This window comes from Lonchura striata, chromosome 17, assembly GCF_046129695.1.
Source record: "Lonchura striata isolate bLonStr1 chromosome 17, bLonStr1.mat, whole genome shotgun sequence".
Classification (NCBI taxonomy): domain Eukaryota; kingdom Metazoa; phylum Chordata; class Aves; order Passeriformes; family Estrildidae; genus Lonchura; species Lonchura striata.
Window position 1 is genome coordinate 835,726 of NC_134619.1, and position 21,793 is coordinate 857,518.

General features: G+C 48.5%; 1 protein-coding gene across 1 annotated transcript; it reads left to right on the forward strand.

The window, feature by feature from the left end:
- The first annotated feature begins 750 nt into the window (after positions 1-750).
- On the forward strand, positions 751-18,774 carry SLC9A8 (solute carrier family 9 member A8). The gene is made up of 16 exons (XM_021539214.2): positions 751-811; positions 2,209-2,387; positions 2,666-2,746; positions 5,336-5,394; positions 7,008-7,091; positions 8,009-8,110; positions 8,878-8,912; positions 9,471-9,614; positions 10,503-10,641; positions 11,784-11,889; positions 12,041-12,157; positions 12,895-12,977; positions 14,176-14,287; positions 14,680-14,900; positions 15,967-16,113; positions 17,318-18,774. Exons 1-16 carry the CDS (start codon positions 804-806, stop codon positions 17,447-17,449), a joined length of 1,749 nt encoding a protein of 582 aa, XP_021394889.1. The 5' UTR covers positions 751-803; the 3' UTR covers positions 17,450-18,774.
- Positions 18,775-21,793: the final 3,019 nt, after the last annotated feature.

A 21,793-nucleotide genomic window follows, 5' to 3' on the forward strand; every position in this document is an offset into this window, starting at 1 on the left:
GGAGCTCTGAGGGACGGGACACGAAGGAGCTCTGGGCACGAGGCACGCTGGTGGCTCTGAGGGACAGGACACGATGGAGCTCTGAGGGACGGGACACGATGCTGGCTCTGAGGGACGGGACACGATGGAGCTCTGGGCACGAGGCGCACTGGTGGCTCTGAGGGACAGGACACGATGCTGGCTCTGAGGGACGGGACACGAAGGAGCTCTAAGGGACGGGACACGATGCTGGCTCTGAGGGATGGGACACGAAGGAGCTCTAAGGGACGGGACACGATGCTGGCTCTGAGGGATGGGACACGAAGGAGCTCTGAGGGACGGGACACGATGGAGCTCTGAGGGACGGGACACGATGCTGGCTCTGAGGGACAGGACACGATGGAGCTCTGAGGGACAGGACACGAAGGAGCTCTGGGCACGAGGCGCGCTGGTGGCTCTGAGGGACAGGACACGATGGAGCTCTGAGGGACAGGACACGATGCTGGCTCTGAGGGACAGGACACGATGGAGCTCTGAGGGACAGGACACGAAGGAGCTCTGGGCACGAGGCGCGCTGGTGGCTCTGAGGGACAGGACACGATGGAGCTCTGAGGGACAGGACACGATGCTGGCTCTGAGGGACGGGACACGAAGGAGCTCTGAGGGACGGGACACGAAGCAGCTCTGGGCACGAGGCGCGCTGGCGGCGCTGCCCGGCCGGCAGGGGGCGCCCCAGGCGCCGCCTCCCCGGCGCGCGCGGCCGGACGTGCCCGCCCGAGCGCCGGAAGCGGCGCGCGGGGCCGTGGGAGCGCGAGCCCGGCAAGATGGCGGAGTGAGTGCGGGGCGGCGGGGGCGGCCCGGGGCTGCGGCCCGTCCCATCCCGTCCCATCCCACGCCGCGCCGTGACAGCCGGGATCGGTCCTGCTGCGGGGCACGGCCGGGCTATGCTGTGCCGTGCCTGCCGGGGGTGCCTGTCCCTTCAATAGCAGCTCGCGCTGCCGTGCAGTGACCGGCGCCGTGCGATGAGCGGTGCCGTGCGCGGTGCGGTACCGGCTCGGTGCGGTGCCGTGCGATGAGTGTCACCGTGCGGTGCGGTGACCGGCGCGGTGCGGTGACCGGCTCGGTGCGGTGACCGGGCGGTGCGGTGACCGGCGCGGTGCGGTGCCGTGCGGTGAGTGTCACCGTGCGGTGCGGTGACCGGGCGGTGCGGCGCCGTGCGATGAGTGTCACCGTGCGGTGCGGTGACCGTGCGGTGCGGTGACCGGGCGGTGCGGTGACCGTGCGGTGCGGTGACCGGGCGGTGCGGTGCCCGGCGCGGTGCGGTGACCGGGCGGTGCGGTGACCGGGCGGTGCGGTGACCGGCTCGGTGCGGTGAGTGTCACCGTGCGGTGCGGTGACCGGGCGGTGCGGTGACCGGGCGGTGCGGTGTGCGGTGCGGTGACCGGGCGGTGCGGTGACCGGGCGGTGAGTGTCACCGGGCGGTGCGGTGACCGGGCGGTGCGGTGACCGGGCGGTGAGTGTCACCGGGCGGTGCGGTGACCGGGCGGTGCGGTGACCGGCTCGGTGCGGTGAGTGTCACCGTGCGGTGCGGTGACCGGGCGGTGCGGTGACCGGGCGGTGCGGTGTGCGGTGCGGTGACCGGGCGGTGCGGTGACCGGGCGGTGAGTGTCACCGGGCGGTGCGGTGACCGGGCGGTGCGGTGACCGGGCGGTGAGTGTCACCGGGCGGTGCGGTGACCGGGCGGTGCGGTGACCGTGCGGTGCGGTGACCGGGCGGTGCGGCGCCGTGCGGTGAGTGTCACCGTGCGGTGCGGTGACCGGGCGGTGCGGTGACCGGGCGGTGCGGTGACCGGGCGGTGCGGCGCCGTGCGGTGAGTGTCACCGGGCGGTGCGCGGTGCGGGCGGCCCGAGGGCCCCGCGCGGTGCCGAGGGCTCGGCGCTGGCGGCGGCGGGCGCGGCCGCCGTGCCCGGGGCGCTGGAGCCGCCGCGGGGTCCTGCCCTAGCTCAGGCTGTCCCGCACGGCGGGATGCGGTGCGTGAGGCACTCAGTCGGCTCCGTGGGCAGGAGCTGCCCGTGTGTGTCTGATCACACCGCGTTCAAACACGGCCGTGGGGGCTGGTCGCTGGTGCGCGTTCCGTGAGAGCCGGTGGTGGGTTGCTGCGTGCACCTCCAGTGGGCTTCGCTGTGCTGCTCCCATCCAGTGTAATCACACGCTGTGTTATCCTGACAGGTCTGCAAACGCCACCCATGAGGTCATCAATGCCACCCTCCACACTCTGCTGGCTGCTACTACCAAGCTGGTGGCACCTACACCTCCCAAGCCCATCCTTCCAGTTCAGACTGGAGTCCAGGCACAGCAAGAGGAGCAGTCCAGTGGCATGACGATTTTTTTTAGTCTTCTTGTTATAGGTGAATGATGAACTGGAAGTCTGTTAACTGTAGTCTATGTCTGAGGACGTAGGCCAACTCAAAATCATAGTGGTTTATTTCTCCTCTGGTTTTGCACAGGCACAGGGATTTAGAACATTTATGGTTGTGGGAGCCACTGTTTACACTGGTGCTTCTTGGTTTATTGCCAAAGTGAAGTCTACTAAATCATTAGGAGAAGCTTGCTTGTGTGTTTTTAAAAAATTACTTAAAAGTATATTTAATATTTTCCTGAATCTCCATTTTTTTCCCCTTCACAGCTATTTGCATCATATTGGTGCATTTACTGATAGAGTACCGACTTCATTTTTTACCAGAGAGTGTGGCTGTTGTTTCCTTAGGTGAGTAACCGTGACATTTTTGTGTTGGATTTGTGTTAATCCAGGGGCTGTCAGTAGTGTGCACTGGAGATAGTGCTCTGTTGTGTGTTAGCCATCACTAGAAAGAGACAGTAAACTGGATGCAGTGAAGAAAACAAGTAATTCACAGAGTCCTCAAATTGATTGAGGAAATAAAGAAATGAGCATACACACAGAGACTGGCCCAGGAAAATGTCACTACCCAAGTAGTACTTTGGCATCTTCCTCTGGTTTGCATCTTCAGGGTAGGACAAGATGTGCAGCACTCCCTGGTCATGAGGCTCCAGCTTTCCCTCTGAGGTGGTACTTGCATTTATGTTGGTGTTGGCAGATTTATGTCTGAATGTGGGATTTTAATGTAGCTGGGGACTGCAACTATCCCAAAAACTCACCAGGACTGCCACATTCCTAACTGTCTCAGTAGTACCATGGCAAGAGCTCTTCCTATGGCTAGAGTTATAAGAGTGTCACCTTTTATGGAGAGCAAGTGTGTACTTAGTTTGGAATAAATTTGGAGTATTGCTGAGCCTATAGTTATATGTCAGGGTAATTTAATTTATTTGTATGCTGTTGCTCCTGATTTATAGATGTGTAAATGAGGAGCAATTCCTGTGAATCAGCAGGGTGGCACAGCCAGGAGCAGCCCAGGTAACAGATGTCCTGTGTCACTTCAGCCTTCTGTAGTTGGTTCATAGGCTCAGTCATATTTGCAGTCCTCTCAGCCTGGTGAGAGTCCAGCCCCTGTGTGATCCCTGATCCAGCTCAGTGCTGCTCAGGGATCCTCTGTCCTGGTCATGCTCTGCACAGCTGTGAGAGCACAGCTTGAGTTTCAAGTGTCCAGTTTTGCCAGCAGTGCCAGAAGTGAGGTGTGTCTTGTTTTGACTTGTAAATTAAGCAAATCCTCTCAGGAAGTTATTGAAGGCTAATAAAAGTGGCAGCAGAGAAGTATGATTTTCACAAGTGTTTTTCCTCCCATTGTCTGAGCTGCTGGGGAGCTTCTGGTTTATGTTTTCTAGAGGGTGTGTCCCTCCTGGTGGACAGGCTGGGAGTGCATTCTCTGAGGCTGAATTTTGATCCTGATCCTTACAAGTTGTTGGAACTTTATTGGTAAAAATAGTTTCCAGAAATGTTTTTTCTCTTTGATTTGTTACTGAGTTTTAACATGTTCTAAGGAAAATAAAGGTTGATTGCAATAAGAAAATGCCTATAAATTTTTCAAAAAAATGAGGTATAGATGAACTACAGACTTACCCTTCTAATTAGCCCCTTGACGAAACTGACCTGCCTGATTTAATAGAAGCAGCTGATCTAAACCTGCATTCATTCATTTAGTAATACAGGAAAGAGTAGTTTGTAAAATGTATGTGGCATGTGAGTGGCTGTATCTGCATTCTGTTCTTCAAGGAACAGCAGACCTTTGATGTTCCTTCATTTATGTTTTCCTCTTCCTTTCCATAGAAACCATTTCACAGAGCAATTATTTCTACCCTCTGGGACCGATGCCTTCCCAGATTTTTGTATAAAAGAAGGCTTAGGCCTCATGGCTTTGTGTGTGTGACACATCCATCAGCAGTAATCCATGTGATTCTGTTTGTGAGACTCTTTTGTTAGCTACAGCATGAGAGGAGGTCTCATGAGTTACAGAAAAGCACACTTAACATGAGTTACAGGAAAGCATACTTCAGGCTTCTCAGACACTCTGTACCTTTCATTTGGAGTATTTGACTTCTGTCCTAGTGTTTGACTGTGAAGTCTCCATTCTGTAAATTACAAAACACAACTGTGCAGAAACACAGATCTGAAATCTGGCTAAAGACAAGTTCCCTATAACTACTTGAAAACAATGACAGTTCCTGAGTTATCTTCATGACTCCAGAAGAAATCTTGTTACAGTTCTATGTTTGAAGATGTATAGAAGGAATGAGTGCGATCACCTTTAACCACTGAGTTTGCAGCAGCCTTGATAAAATTCTATCTTCTGTATTCACATTATTTCTACATGACTTAAACAGTGTGTAATTCATTTGGGAAATAGTTCTGACAGGATCTCCACCCTGATCAGAGTTTGTTGCCTTCTTCATTGCCAGAAAGTGCTATGATTTCATTCAAACAAAATTCACTTCTGTGGAGAAGACCGATTTAATTTAAGCTGCTTTAACTGCAAATAATATTGAAGTGACATGGAGCACAGATGCCTGTCTCATAACTTCCTGATTCTTCAGCAAGAAAGGTGAAATTTCATTTGAGTGCAGCTTAGATGAGAAATGTTTTTGAGTAGTTAAGCCTGTTATCTTTCTGAGCCAGTGAGCATCACACTCTCAGTAGGCCTGTTTGGAGTTGGGATATCCCAAGAGACAATCTGTTGTGCAGGGAAACTCTGCAGTTATGTAACGTATTGGAAACTGGGTATTTGGGGATTAAACCCAGAACCACTCGGTGTTTTCATGGTTTAGGAATGAAACTAACTTACTTCACTATGTTTTGCCTTGTTTTCACTTCTGAAATTTGGAGATCTGATAATCAGTGCCATGTTTTGTTGCTATTTCAGAATGTTTTATTATTCTCTCCTAGGTATCCTTATGGGAGCTTTTATAAAAATCATAGAGGCTCAAAAGTTGGCCAACTGGAAGGTATAGTCACATCTTGGGAGGCACTGGGGAGCTGTGCTTGCTCATGTTGTTAGCCAAGGTGGAAGGGCACAGATATCACATTATTTTTTATTTATTTGAGTTATTTTCACTGTAATAAAACTTATGTTTTAACACAGGCTGTTGTAGTGTTAGATGTGAAATTTTCTAATTAATAATTATGAACTTTATAACATTGTTATAAGTGGTTTCAAATTTACTAAATACCTTTTGTTTATCTGATAGGATGAAAAATTAAATATTTAACTGCAGGCTATATCCCTGTACAAATCAAATCTTGGATCATATCCCTGCCCTGAAAACTTTGCTCTGTAATTTCTGGTGATCACTCCTTACTAAGTGTTCATTCAGGTTCGCCATTGAGACCTTGTGCTTGCTGTAGTTCTTGGCTAGCACAGCTGATAGGCAGAGTGCTGCTGTTTTATTTTCCCTGCTTCCATGCAGCACAAACACACAGTGCTTCCTTTCCACAGTTCTCAGTTCTGTGCCCAGCTCTGGTTTCAGGGCTGTTAGGGAGTGCAGTGGCTCTGTGGCCTTGCTGTGGTGCAGTTCTGTGCTGGCAGTGTCTGGCAGTGCTGCTGGCAGTGTCAGCCACTGACTCAGGTGGTGCCTGCACCCTCGGGGGCTGCAGCGTTTCTGTCCGAAGGATGAGCTTTGTTTTCTAAGCCCCCCAGGCATGACACTCTAAAGAGATGAGTAGCTGTGTTTTGAAAGCTGGTGTTAGAACAGAGCAGTCCATCAGCTGTTTGCCCTGGGTTTAAATGCGTTAATTGGTGCTTGTGGAGGTGACATCTCTGACTGACAGGAGAAAGGAAACAGGTGGGTCAAGAGGCTGGCCCCTCAGCTGGGATTCAATTGCCTTCTGTGCCTGCTCTGTCAGCAGAAAAACCAGGGTGCCAGGCTGGGGGTACAGCAAGAGCAGTGTGAGCCAGGGGATGAGATAAGTGACAAGGACTGAGGACACAAAAAATAGCATCTTAGCTCATGGTGGGTTCCATTTATATCACTGTGATGGCAAAAAGGAACCGTCAGAATAGTGCCATTCAATTCAGGCAGAAATTACATTTGCTGAGAAGAATCCAGCCTCAGGCCCCTCGGGTGGTGTGTCATCTGAGCCTGGTCACCTGCAGGGGCACTGGGCTGATGATGTCATTTTCTTGTCAGGTGATGAGTTTTCCAGAGAAACTGCTTGGTCCCAATTAACCTGTTCTGTTCTGTTCAAACAGTGGCCAAGAGGTCCCTGTTCCTTGGCAGTCCTTACAGATTTCCAGACTGTCAGATAAAGTGGGAATACTTTTTGTGGAAACGAAAGATTTTTCCTTTATCATAAATAACCTGTTTTCTATGCAGCTTTTTTGGAGACAATAATTTAAAATAAGTAACTCCTAATTTTCTATCACTGGGTTTAAAAAGAACAATAGAAGTAGCAGCCCTGGAATAGTTTACTGTTCTTCAGTCTTCTATTTCATTATAAGAAGGGAGAAAGATTTTTCATTTTCCATCACTATTTTTTTAATAGCTTTTCATTTGGAAGATTTGATGTTATTTCAATAATGGTGATATCCCTGAAATTAGAATGATTTTTTTTTTTTCAGGAAGAAGAAATGTTTCGTCCAAATATGTTTTTTCTGCTTTTGCTTCCACCTATTATATTTGAATCTGGATATTCACTGCACAAGGTCAGCTTCTGCCAGACACTCATTTTGGATGTTGAGGTTTTGTTTGGAACTGATTCTGCTTTTGGTTAGCTCCATGAAGCTTAGGATAATTGCATGAAATTCCATTATATTAATCATTAGGGAATCGAGGGTGCAAAATTTAAACCTCTTCAAGCCTGAGTGCAGGGAGTGTAGCTTGGTGCTGATGAGTGAGTGCTGGCAAGGTGTCGGGTACAGCACAGACGAGGTGTTCCTTGGCTGGAGAGGTTTCTTACCTCACCAGAACTGTTCAAGGGCTGCTGTGAAGGAGGAGAAGTGGGAAGTGTAAGAGCAGAAGTGGGGAAGGTGGGGTCACTCCACAGCTAAAGAAGAGGAAAATGTGTGTAAGGTTGTGACCCTTGCCTGGGGGCCCCTGTTTCCATGGGCATTTCTCATGGCTCTTGTCCTGGCCAAGGGGCTCTGCTGCTCCCTTGTGCAGCCCTTCAGCTCCAGCTGTGCTGCAGGAGAGGAGGGAGCAGTGGCCATGCTGATACCAGGAGCACTGGAGACCTTTTCACACAAAACCACAAGCAATGGACTGGCAACTGGGAAGTGTACAAGCCTTTTTCACATGCCCTATCTCCAGCAGAGGGATTAACTTACACTTCTGCTAGGTGGGGAATGTGTCTAAGTGCTGGTGAATATCCAGCTGTTTGCCTGAGGATTGTGTTCTTGTTATGGTGCCAGACTGGGAATCAGAGGAATTGTTGCTGTCCTCAAGAGAGCTGCAGCTCTCTAGGCAGATGCTGTGGATGTGTGTCCTGGGGTACCTGGAACCAAACTGAGCCTTTGTAATTGGAAACCCAGTTGTGACTTAGAATCTAGTTAAATGGAAACCCAAACATGAGTTTCCCTCAGGCCATTTGTACTAATTCACTTATTTTATTACTGTGTTCCAGGGTAATTTTTTTCAGAACATTGGTTCCATCATTCTGTTCTCAGTATTTGGCACTGCAATATCAGCTTTCATTGTAGGTGGAGGAATCTATTTCCTGGGCCGGGTAAGACTTTCTGCTTTGAAGCACTGAAGTTTGGCTGGCTTGTTGTTTGAAAGTCCCTTTTCCAAGGGCAGGCACATAGAGTGAAAGTGAATTCCTGGGTCACAAATCCAGTTCTCTGCTCTCACAGAGGCAGTGTTACATCCCCCTCCATGGATATTGCAGGGAGGCTGTGCAGTCTCCCTCCCTGGAAGGAAAAAGCTCTCTGAGATCTCATGTTCCATGGGCCCTGTGGAGCAGGAGGGGTGGGGAAGGTGACCTCAGGGCTCCTCCCAGCCTGAGCTCTGTGTCTCTGGGACACACCATGTGTCATGGGAAAAGCAATTAAGACTTGAGTTTTACTTTTTTCTAACTTCCACAATGTTCCTGTTGGAAGGCTGTTCCAAAACCTGTGTCCTCTACAGCCATCTTATACTCTACAATTTTTTTTTTTTGTTCTGTGGTTTGGTGTTTCCCATTGGTTACATTTAGACACAGATATTTATCTTTTCTCTCCGACTTCATTCTGGAAGGCCAAGCATTCTATACCTTCCTCTTTGCCACTCAGATTTCTCTTCCTCTGAATGTCTTGGTTACTCTGCTCTAGTTCCCTAATCTTAGGTGACCAGAATTGTAGCAGTAGATTACTGTTGGAGGGCAGTGTTAAATTGGACAACATCATTACTGTGAATTTTTCTTAATAATGAGCTCAGGATTTGATGAATAGTTTGGTTTTTAAGAACAGGAGAGAATCACAGTTAATTGTGATTATGTTCTACTTATTCTTTCAGGCTGATGTAATTTATAAACTCAACATGACAGACAGGTAAGCTCTTGGGGAAATGGTGTAGTATATGAAATAAAGCTTTCCTCACGATAGCTGCAGGTGGAAAATGCACTATAGCTGGCCATCTCTTTTGGTCAGTGTTTAGACTGCTGAGATTCAACATTGTATATGAAACTAAGAAATAGATGGAACACTTCTATACCCTGTTTGTTACATCCTTATTTCCAAATAGTATTGTATTATATTCCATTCTTTTGCATTCTAGTCTGTTCTGTTCTGTGCTCAGTGATTTCTTTAGAGAGATGCTGGGTATTTTAACTGAAATTTAAGATTTGTAAACCTTGATTAGTTGGTATTATTAATATTTGTGATAAGGGTATAACTTTCTTGTCCGCATCCTCTCTTAAAATAAGTTTTTCAGTATCAATGATGTGTTTCAAGAACTTGGCAAGTGGCCAAGTTCCTATGACTGGAAAGAAAGTACTTTCTTATCACTGTGTAGAAACTGTAACACAAATGGGCTTTGTTACTGTTGTTCATGTAAGTTACTAAGTAGGTGCTTTTCTTTCTCTAATTTCCTGTTTTGTGTTCTCCCAGTTTTGCATTTGGCTCTTTAATATCAGCAGTTGACCCTGTGGCTACTATTGCCATTTTCAATGCCCTTAATGTGGATCCTGTGCTTAACATGTTGGTTTTTGGAGAAAGTATTCTCAATGATGCAGTCTCAATTGTCCTGACCAAGTAAGTGCATTGGAGCCACACATGTTTGTGGGAACAGTAACTACATCATTTTTTGTTAGTTTTTTGGGCTACAGTTATTCTTCCATCTTCCTTTGGAACAAATTGTGTATTTCAGGTGTAAAGCTGAATCTTGTATAGTGCTTCTGAGTAAAAAGCAATCTGTGACATGCACTGCACGGGCAGAAGGCAGTAAATGGCTGCCTCATTACTCCTGCCTCAGTGCCTTATCAGGACAGCTATGCCAAGCAGGTAGTGAAGTCAGGGTAATTTTCTAATTAATTAATTGCCTTTATTACAGATGTCGTGCTTTCAGGGAAGATACTGAAGGCTAAAAGCAGTCAAAAGAAGCACTAGCTAGAATCTGCATGTTCTTTGCATAGAATTTTCATGAAATATATTCCTGAAATTCAAAGAGGTTTTTCCCCTTTCCTGTAAAGAACTGCTTTGTTTTCCTTCAGTGACCTTCTTGTCTCTCATCCACACCTAAATATTTGATGAGAGTTCTTCCTGTTCATTTGTTCTTCACAGAGGATCATATGAGTTTTTACCACTGTAAAATGTGTTTTCTTTTCCTTTTCCAAGTTTGAACAATGTTTTCAAATACTGGGCATCACCATAGCCTATTTACGCCATTCTGGGATTCTTCAGAGGAGCAGTGCTGGATTTTTAGCAGAATTAGGTTTCCCTTTGGGGATTACACTGAGGCTTGATTTAACATCCTTTGACATTCCTCTTGTTATATATATCACAGTAAAAGCCTTTTAAGAGTGGTAGCAACAAAGAAATGGGAGTCTTTTTGTTGTTATGCTCAAAAGATGTTTGATATTTTTGGATCCAGGCTTAGAATGTATAACCATTTCTTTTTATTTCTCTTTTAATTGTATCTAGCACAGCAGAAGGTCTGACAAGGGAAAATATGTCAGATGTAAGTGGATGGCAAACTTTTCTACAGGCACTGGGATACTTTCTCAAGATGTTCTTTGGCTCTGCAGCCCTTGGCACACTTACTGGTCTTATTTCTGCATTAATATCCTTTTTTAATTATGGTGATATATATGTATACATTGGTGAACTGCAACATTCTAGTAGTATTTTTCTTCCCATCTTCTCCACATTTCTCAGAGGATATTTCTTATTAGACATTATTTTGGTTTTACGTTAGTGTGCATGGAAGTGTATTAAAAGTGGCATCAAATTTTTATGAACATAATTAAGGTCTGAAATGTTGTATAATAGCTTTTGTGCATTGGAGTGTTATAAGATATGGTAATTGTTTTGTAAATTCAAAATGTATTAATTCCATTTCAATACCAATCCATTTTAACAAGCATATGGCTTCTTTTTTACATACATAAACCAGTTAATTAAAAAGAAAAAAAAGCTGCTTTTCCTGGGGGCCTTTGAGTCAGCCCAGCTCGTTTGTCCCTGTGGATCATGTGCAGGCAGCTGAATGCAGACACTGTTCTGTTTGGATTTAGCATGGGTTGTATTTTGCCTCTTCCACTTCCATGGATTGGTTGCTAAACAACCCAGGAGCTGCTCTGCTGAGATCAGGAAGGCTGTTTGCTCTAGCCCAGACACCTTTGTTACTTTTTGGGCTTGTTTAGTGCTAGCTCTGCCTTCACTCAGGGCTGTACAGCTGTACTTGTATCAGCTGGGACACACTGCCAAACACTTCGTTTGTAAACAAGAGCAATAGAGTATTTGATTAAATACAGACTTATTTCCCCTTTTGATTTATCAGCCTAATTCAACAAACTTTGAAATTATTCCATACACCACAACAAAAGAGGGAGACAGATGCTCATATCTAAATTATACTAAGTGAAAGAGAAGAGGAGCTTATTTGCCTTACAGTTACTTGTGCCTCAAAAGTATTTGATTTATCTGTTTTTATCAGTATTGTAGAGGCACATCAGTAAGAGATCGTTTTTTGTCTCTAGCTCTGTCTTCTGACAGACTTCTACCAGGAGTAGCTTCTATGAGAAACACTCCTCTCGTAAGAAATTATTAATCTTTCCATACTTGAGTTGAAGGCCAATGTGTAGATTTTATTGGCTATTCAGTAGAGAAGTACATTAAGCATAATCATTTTTTGTAATGGAATGAACACATCAAAGTATTTCTTTATTTTATAATTTACTTTTTCCATAACATTTCCGTGTGTACGTCCTAAAGCACATTGATTTAAGGAAGACGCCTTCCCTAGAATTTGGGATGATGATTATCTTTGCTTACCTTCCTTATGGACTTGCAGAAGGGATCTCACTCTCAGGTGAGTGGCAAAATGAGTTCTGGTTCTATGCTATGTTAGCATACTGGTGTTGCTGTAGAAGCAGTTTTGCCTTGTGAGAAGATTACTCTGGAGGGTCTCAGCAGTAAATCCTTGCAGAGTCTCCTGTTGACTGCCACGTTCTTGCCCGCAGGTATCATGGCAATCCTGTTCTCTGGCATCGTGATGTCTCACTACACACACCACAACCTGTCTCCAGTGACACAGATCCTGATGCAGCAGACACTCAGAACTGTTGCTTTCATGTGTGGTAGGTGCTGCCTGCTATTAAATCTGATATTAATAGTTCAAAATTTCATTTGCATGGAATGGTGATTCTGTTGGGAGCAGCAGAGGTGTGAATTTGCATCCAGGCACTTGTGTGTCGATAGTGCTTGTCTTTAAGAGAAGAATTCCCAAGAGTGGAGGCTGGAAGGCACTCAAAAGTCACCTTTCCTGCCACATTGGATAAAACATGCAGTAAATCTCTCTCCCATCCTGCAGGCTCCTGCTAAGATTTGCCATAAGATTGATGGCCAAATGGAGGTCTCTGACTCGTGCGTTCCTCTAGTCTGTTTTTAGTTCTAGAGATGGGGGTTGAGGGGTAATTTTTTTATGTTTTTTTATATAAAAAGCTACTTGCAAATACAGTAACTTCACATACAGAGGTTTTTGGAAGTAGTGGGACAAGGAGCTCAGAGTCCTAGAGCCATTCCAGTTTCTTTTCCAAACCAAACCTTTGAAGAAATGATATGTTCCTGCATTACAAACATATCCCTGATTTCTGGGGTCTGCCCTGAATGAATTCTGTGTTGTTTGCAGGAGGTTGCAGTGTGATCAGGGAGTGGCTTTGCTGCAGAGGGAACTCAACCACTCCTTAGTGAGCACCAGCAGCTGTCCAGGGTTTGGTCAGGAAGTCCCATTTTATGTACTGTATGTAGTAATTAATAACAGGAGTAGAAAAGGTTTTCTAGAATTGTTTATTTAAATGTGATTTCTCTTTTTCAGAAACGTGTGTTTTTGCATTTCTTGGCCTGTCAATTTTTAGTTTTCCTCACAAGTTTGAAATGTCGTTTGTCATCTGGTGCATAGTAGGTATTTACTTTCTTCCATATCTTTTTAGATGCATTTTTGGTATGGGGGAATGGGGAAACACCTTACAGTTAAAAGATTTTAGAATAATTGTTAAGATTTATAGGTTTTTATAAAAAATTCTCTGACTCCTTCCCTAATTCTTTGTCTTTAAACCCATTTCAGCGTGCCTTAGTGCAGTGACTCTGTGAGTTACGTTTCACATGGGACTTGCCATTATCATGGTTTAATATCAGCATGAGAGCTGTGTTCCCTTTTTCAGAGCCCAGTGAGGGCAGTGTGGGCATTTCCAGGTGTGTGCAGCAGTGTACATTGGCCCATTCAGTGCATGGCTCAAGGGAAGCATTGTTATTTCCAGACAGGGATATCAGCACAGGGAACTGCTCTGCCTGTATTGCACACAACTTCCCTGTCTAATGTATACCTAAGGTGTGACACTTCCTTCTGGGTGGCATTACTCACTCAGATATAATGCAAATTGTGTAATTTTGGGGTGATTCATAAAGGAAAACAGCACAGCCCTTCAAGGATCCTGCTGACTAATTCTAGGATATTTACCTTATCAAGGTCTGTTTGTAGTGGAGCATAAAAACAATGCTCTGAGAAAACCTTGCCTTTCTCTGAGTTAAAATTTTCTCTGTGTTTGTTAATCGTTTGCCATTAAATCAATAGTCTGCTTTTTGTTCTTTTCTGCTCTCTAAAGTGTTGCTTCAGTGTGGGGTATGTTTTACAGCCATAGCCAGGGACGTGTTGAGAAACAGGCTGACGTGCTGTTTGCTTGGCTCCTGGCCTTTCTGAGCAACTGGGCCACGGGGAGACAATAGAAATATCTTATTGCCTCTTGGCTGCTGCACCAAAGGAATGACTAAAGGAGCTGAATGACTGAACTGAGGAGCACGTTTACCCAAAGTACTTCTTGGTCTCCCCGGAATGCCTCCTGGGGTCCTTTTATTTATCATAAGCTGCCTGGTCTCCATCAGTGACAGGTCTGATTTTGTTTCAGTTAAGCAGAGAAAATGTTTCAGGAGCAAAATTCCACAATGATCTGTGCTGAGGGGTTTCTCTCTGTTCATGGAGCAAAACACCTGCCTGTGGGCAAAAAGAGCATATTCACCTTCCCCTGTAAAACCAGCTGCAACTGGGGCCTCGTGGATGTAACACATCAAATGGTCTTTTGCTTTTATTTCTGTTTTTCAGGTGCTGGTTCTCTTTGGTAGAGCAGTGAATATTTTTCCACTTTCCTACCTACTCAACTTTTTCCGTGATCATAAAATCACTCCCAAAATGATGTTTATCATGTGGTTTAGTGGTAAGTTAAAGCTCAGAATACTGAGAACCAGAAAAAATGTTTTATCTTTTTCATTGTGTGGCCCGCTCAAGGAGGAACTAGTTTTTCATTGGTTGAGCAAAACTCAGCTGAACATTTGCACTATTCTGAAACCCAAGGGCAAGGAAATGTTTCCTTTCCCCTTTGTGCTAGAGCCCCATGAGAGCTTTTCTGCGTGGAAGCTGCTTGTCTCTAGGCCCAACAGCTTCACAGTTTGAACAGCAGTGTCTGAAATGCACAGATTTGTTTTGGGGTGGCAGCCACGGGCATGCCAGAGGATGGCAGAGCCCCTTCTGAGGGTGGGGGATTGCTGCTGGGCTCCAGGTGCTGGGCGTGGCTGTTGTTGACTCTCCCTTGCTGCTTCTCTCCCTGAGGATTACGTGGTGCCATTCCCTATGCCCTCAGCCTGCACCTGGGCCTGGAGCCCATGGAGAAGCGGCAGCTCATCGGCACCACGACCATCATCATCGTGCTCTTCACCATCCTGCTGCTGGGAGGGGGCACCATGCCCCTCATCCGGCTCGTGGACATCGAGGACTCCAAGCCACGCAAGAGGAGCAAGAAGGACGTCAATCTCAGCAAGACCGAGAAGATGGTTTGTCTGGGCTACGTTCAGAGCATTGCTGGGGTTTACTGGGGGTTTTTCAGTTTAGACATCTTTCAGGACTAGTACATGATTTTTTACTAAAAAGTAAGATGAAGGCAGTAGAAAAAGCCAAGGTAGTAGGACAAAGCCAAGCAATATAATTTTAAAATATCCCAAATACAGAGTTTAGTTAGTGTTTATACAAAATACGTGTTTGGACACGGGGAGGAGAAATTGTCTCTTAATTCAATCCAATTACAAGTTGATCTATATAAATTAAAGTAATCCCTGGAAAAGCAGATAATAGAGGATTGAGTAATATACAGAGAGAAAGTTGGTACAGTGTGAGGTGGAAATTAATCATAAAAGGCAGATGGAAATTGTTTTGAAAAATTTAAAGGCCATGAGAAGGTCATAACAATAACCCTCCTCTGACTGGACTTTATTTTAAAGCAATTTCTGGCAAAGCAAGAGATCTGACAAAGCCAAAAGCCACTCTGGAAACTCTTGTGCAAAAGATGAGAATAAAAAGTATCACAGAATATTTTTTGCATGTTTTTCTCTAAACCATTGAAGAGTATATGCAGAGTATTGTTCTGGAGGATCTTAAGAACATTTTCTCTTTGCATGAGGTTGATTGTAGTCTTCAGAACTGCCTTGCACTGTCCACACAAGGAAGTGCAGGCAGAGTGCAAGGACAGGGCGTGTTTGACAGGGCTCATTTTCAGTGGGACAATGACAGCAGTGCTGCTTGCTGGATGAAAGCATTGTCCAGCTCACAAGAGAAAACTGCACAGTAGAAACCTGTTCTCAGCAATAGTGACAATACAAAACATGGAACATTTGAGGTCTTTTCCCTTTCAGCATGGAAAGGGAAGCTAAGTGGCTCTGGGATTCAATGGCTGAACAGACTCATCCATTCCTAAGCCCTGCAAGGCTGGGATGGGGATCATTTCCATATTGTTCCAGCATGGCAACTGGTTGTGATAAGGGAGACCAGAGGGCAGGGGCTGAAGCAAGGAGGTGGGATGACTGCTGCTTCTGTGGGGTTATTCTGATCTTGTGGTTCTTGCAGGGAAACACTGTAGAATCCGAGCATTTGTCAGAGCTCACAGAGGAGGAGTATGAAGCCCAGTACATAAAGCGCCAGAACCTCAAAGGCTTTATGCGGCTCGATGTCGAGTATCTGAATCCTTTCTTCACCAGAAGACTCACACAAGAAGTAAGTCTTTCTTATTTTCTTGAAGAAGAGAAACTGGTCGAGTTGGTTGTTGTCCTCAGTACCACACAGGGCTCGTCGTGCAGCCACACACTTGTGCAGGGACAGTGGGACATCTGGGCATTGCTCATGCAGAGACAGAGCAGCTGTAATGAGCAGCTGCTCTGGAGGTTGGATTAAATGAGCATCTCAGAGCTCCCCCGGTTAAACCTGGTGTGTGGATGTGCTGAACTTGCCTTTAATTGTGCAGGGAACCATGAAGGGCATCAGGAGTCACTGCCTGCTGCTGCTAGAAAAAGCTGCTGCCACTCAGGCAGAGTTTTTAAAGTGCTGTCACACACAGTTCCTGCCTCTTACTGTCAGTGGTCCTGTGACTTCTGGAGCTGTGCTGTTGCTGCAGAGTGCAGTTTCTAGCTTGGAAATAGGCACCAGCATTGCATCCCTGTGCTTTCCAGACTGCTCATTTCCCAGAGACAAGGCTCTGAGGCTGTAAATGCAAAACAACACCCGACAGTAATTTAACACTGAGTGGCCCCGAAGTGTAAATACTTTTTCACTCCCATGCTTCAGAAATCTGAGGCTCCTTAGTCACAGAATTCACTGTTTTTCCAGTTTCCCATGGAAGCATTTTGGCTGTGGAGTTAATAATTTTGTGTAAGTGCACACATTCCATCTTCCTAGCCTGGTCAAAAGTACTGTTTTTTCTCTTGTTTTGTACTTTTCAAAAGTATAATTTCAGCACTTTCCTACAAAAATTAAAGCCATTTATTGCAAAACCAGAAAGGAATCAAGAAACCAAAGTAAGCATCTGATTCGTAGTTGGTAGCCAAAAGCACAGGCTGCTATCCAGATTGCAACCAAAGGCTGGAAAAATAAGCATGTGAATCACCACGGCAGGCCACAAGCTTCCCAGTGTCCCTGGGAACACAAGAGTCAAAGGCAGGCCCTCCAGGCAGCATGAGAATTGTTGAAACAGAGCAGGCCTGTCTAGAGAGCACAGGTGAAAACAGCCACCATCAGAAGTGCCATCTGCAGCAGTAGTTACTGACTGAGCACCTGGTGGATGTGTCCTGTGGGAAGCAGGGTGGTGGGTGCTCAGGGGGCAGGAGAGCAGGGGGTCCCGAGGGGTGTGAGCAGCCCTGGCCCTGCGGTGCCCTGGCCCTGCAGTGCCCTGGCAGGGTGACAGAGCTGTGTTTGCTTTGCCCAGGACCTGCACGACGGGCGCATCCAGATGAAGACCCTGACCAACAAGTGGTACGAGGAGGTGCGCCAGGGCCCCTCGGGCTCTGAGGACGACGAGCAGGAGCTGCTGCAGCAGAGCGGGGCCGGAGCGCGCTGAGCCCCCCGGGCTGCGCGAGGGGGCTCAGGGGCAGGGCTGAGCTTTCCCATCTCACAGTGCCCTGTGCTCCTTGTTCAGGGGAAACCACAGCTCTGCTGCTGCTGTCAGCAAGGGAAGCCCACCAGCTCAGGCGCTGGCTGGGCTGAAGGAAGAGCCTTGTGCTCAGACTTCGCTGCATAGCAAATTCCACACAGCCCGTTGAGGGGCAGAACCATCTGCCATGAAATTATGACATTATTAATGGGGATGGGCTTCTTCCCATCCCAAAACCTGCTGCGACCACGCTGCAGTACAGGGCCTGTGTGTGGCTCTGCAAAACAGAATTAATTGCACTTTACCTTTTATATATATGTATATAAATATATTCATTCACAGCATGAAGAGTCTTTACAGTTTATACTGTGAATTTGTTTCAGCACTAGTAAGGGAATCTGACTGGAAGAAATATATAATTTATGGAATTTGCACATTTTGAACCCAGAAAAGATACATACCTTGACAGGAGCAGATGTTGCACATACAGGAATCACCTCTGAAAATGTAGTTTTGTCACTTAAGAAATCCTTGATTTCTGTTCTATGGGATTTTTTGGTTTTTATACTAAGGGATCTAATGCACAGTACTGATTATAGCATGGTTTTGGGGAAATGGGGGTCTGTGACAGCACAGAACTGCATTTGAAATTGTAGTTTCTTTTCTTTGGCTAAAGCCAGTTGCAGTTGGGTTTCTGTAATTGGCAGTTGCTCCTTGCTGGCACTTCGGCTTCAAGTCTTAGAAAAGAGCAGCTTCTGTTTTGCCTAATTTATGAAGTATCCCTAACACTCCAGAATTTATCAGTGGAATTTTTAAGCAAAAGCAGGATGTACATGAGGCAAAAGAGCCTAAAAAATCTAATCCAGGTATAGAAAGATTAATATTGCACGTGGCTGAAGCAGCCTCTGCTGGGAAGTGCCAAACAGCTTCCATTAAGCTGTCCCATTTTTCTCTTCTGCTTACACTGTTTCAGAATCTGTGTTATCACTGCATTTGTTCTCCATGGCCCAGTGTTTGCTCGGCGTTGCCAACACCTGAACGTGTTTGTTGCACATTTGCCGTGGTGACACATGCAGCAGTTTGCTCCCACTGCCAAATTCCTCCTTGGTCATTTGCATATCCACTGTCAGGATGTGAATTACAGTTCAGCACCCAAATCTGACATGGAAATGCACATGTTTGTCTCTGAAGATGTGAGACTTAGTTTTGGTCTGGTTTTGCTACTGAGTTTTTTAATCCACTGCTTACCTACCGAGAGAATAAAACTTTAAGAATGTATTCAGAATCCTGAACCTGTTGTCTGTGCAGTTTTTCAAAATACCACGTCTTGTCTCCTGCTGGCCTTTCCCTGCCTGTGGAAAGGGCCTCACTGCTTGTCCCAGAGCTGGGGCTGAGCAGGCTGTGAAAGCCATGGTACTCGTTTGATCTATGGGGAGATCTGTGTGAACATCGGTCTTTTTTCCGCCTTCTAGACCCCAGCAGGCTGCATTGAACTTCAGCTACCCATCACTCCTACTGCGTTTCTCACCTTTACACCCCGGAGCTGCTGGAAGGTCCCTGAGAGCTTCTCCTCAGCTGTTCAGTGGTGGAGCTGCCGTTACCCTGGGGGTGGCACAATGCCTCAGTCCCGCTGACTACCCGAGGGCGGCGGTTCCCGGCCGTTCCCGGCCGTTCCCAGTGTTCTGTTCCCGGCTGTTCCCGACCGTTCCCAGTATTTCCTGGCTGCTCCCGGCATTTCCCGGTGTTTACCGGCCGTAGCTGCTGCTGGGTGAGCCGTTCTCTGCCGCCAGGTGAGCTGTTCTCTGCCACCAGGTGAGCTGTTCCCACCACCAGGTGAGCTGTTCCCTCCACCAGGTGAGCTGTTCTCTGCCGCCAGGTGAGCTGTTCCCTGCCACCAGGTGAGCTGTTCCCACCACCAGGTGAGCTGTTCCCTCCACCAGGTGAGCCGTTCCCTGCTGCCAGGTGAGCTGTTCCCTCCACCAGGTGAGCTGTTCTCTGCCGCCAGGTGAGCTGTTCTCTGCCACCAGGTGAGCTGTTCCCTGCCGCCAGGTGAGCTGTTCCCTCCACCAGGTGAGCTGTTCCCTGCCGCCAGGTGAGCTGTTCTCTGCCGCCAGGTGAGCTGTTCCCTGCCGCCAGGTGAGCTGTTCCCTCCACCAGGTGAGCTGTTCTCTGCCGCCCTCTGGTGGCAGCTGTCGGCAGCACGCCCGGCCGGGGCTGCGGCTACATCGGCCCCGGCTGTGCCCGTGCGGCCGCAGTGATCCCCACAATGATCCCCACAATGATCCCCTGCCCACGGGAGGGACACAGCCTGGCACAGAGGGTCCCTGGGCAGTGCCAGGTCCCGGACTGGCTGCTTGGCCCAGCCACAGCACGTGGAGCTCGTTGGACTGGTTGGGGTTTGCTGGGTGGCTGCAAACACTGGCCCTTGGCAGCAGGAGTGTCTGGGAACGGAGACTAAACTCCCCCAGCACTGGGGCTCTCACTGACCTGTGGGAAGAAAACACAAATCTGGGGGTTTTATGGAGTAATAAAGGACCTGAGGGATTAGCAGATCATTCTTTCTCTCTGTATTCTTTACATGACCTCTGGAGCACTGGATTTTTAGGCAGCAGGGGCCAAAGCTGTCAGCCAGGGGGCTGTCAGGCGGAGCAGGGACCCAATGCTCTGTCCCCAAGCCTGGCACAGCCCGGTGCCCAGCCTGGCTGCTCAGTCCTTGGTCTCTGTCTGTGCCAGGTGGCCATGCCCCGAGAGCCCCCAGGAGATGGCAGCAGCCCTTCATGGTTGTGTCCTCCAAGGGGAAACCAGCCCCTGGTCCCTTTCTGGAGGTTCCTCTCGATGGGCAGCAGCAGGATGGCCCAGGACGGCCCAGGACAGCCCAGGGCCGGGGGGACATGCAGGGGTGTGCAGGGTCCCGTTGCTGCCGGCACAGTGTGCCTGTGGCACTCGGCACTCGGAGGCCTGGCTGCCGGGGCAGAGGAGGTTTGCTGGTGCCACGTGCCCGTGCCCAGCCGATGGGCTGTGCCCCTCTCTGCGTGGCTGGCCCGTGGCTCCCAGCCTGGCCCCGCTCTGGCCCCGGGCATGCTCTGCACCGTCCCCATCCACATTCCTGTCAGAGCCAGACTGAGGGGGACACTGGTTTTGCATGAGTAAATTTACTTCAGAAATGACAGCTGGAACGTGCTGAATGTCAATGCATTGTCCCAGCACTGGGGACACCCTGCAGCCACAGTCCCTTCTCCAGGTCGGTGTTCACCCACAGATTTGCCCTTCCCTGCATGCAGATCATTCTCTGGGACTGCCACAACTCGCTCCAGGATTACTGTAACCCCAAATCCTTGCTCTGAAGGCCAGCTCCCATGGAGGGAGCAGGGTAGAAGAGCTGGCACAGAGAGCAGTCCCAGGGACCTGTGGGGAGGTGCTGCCTTACCCCAGGTGAGGTAGCTGTGTGGACAGTCCCACGCCCCAGCAGGACGGGAGGGGACTGTGGAGGATGTAGGAGCTGGCACTGGAGGTAGATTCCCCTCGGGCCTCCTGGCCCCCAGCCCACCCTGCCAGGCACAATTTTTAAGACAACCAAGTTCCTACTTGACCATCAGAGCACCAGGTTGGAAAAACAAAGGCCAAGGGCCCAGAGAGCAAACTGCAGGAGAGACTGTACCCTGGGCTGCACCCTGGGCACATCTCAGGCACTGGGGTCTATTTTTGTTCTTGTTTTTGCATGTGCAAACACCAGGCTCAGAGCTGCAAGAGCCAAACCAGAGGGGTTGGTCTTACATCTTCATGTCACTTCAGGTGTGGAACATCTGGGACCCGCTGGGCACGGGGGTGAGAGAATGCTGCGTGTGGGTTTGTGTTCCGTGCTCTGCTGGGGCACAGCGGGGCAGGGCTGGGCTCAGAGCAGGTCCTTGGCCACGGCCGAGGGCAGGGCCTGCCCCGCCATGCTGGCAGTGCCCAGGCCTGGCCAGCTCCGTTAGCAGCACCATCACCCGCACCGTGCTGCTCGGGCCCGGCTGCCCCGCGGCTCCGCCGGCCAGCACGGCCAGAGTGCCACGCCGGGCCGGGCTGCAGGGCAGCCGGGGGGGTGTGCGGCACCCGGGGCAGTCACCGAAACACCCGAAGCCATCGCCGAAACACCCAAAACCATCGCCGCAGCTCCTGCCAGTGCCGGGATGGGCCCTGCGGCATGGCACCGGCAAGGGCCCGAGCGCGGCGCCCCGGCAGCCGCAGCACAGGAGGGCACGCAGGAGCACCCCGGCCCCGGGGAGGAACCTGTGGAAGCTGGGCTTGAGGAGCAGGTACACCAGCGGGTTG

Coding starts and splice junctions, on each gene's coding strand:
- SLC9A8 (XM_021539214.2), top strand. Junction 2,388..2,665: donor TTTTAGTCTTCTTGTTATAG/GTGAATGATGAA, acceptor TCCCCTTCACAG/CTATTTGCATCATATTGGTG. Junction 2,747..5,335: donor TGTGGCTGTTGTTTCCTTAG/GTGAGTAACCGT, acceptor ATTCTCTCCTAG/GTATCCTTATGGGAGCTTTT.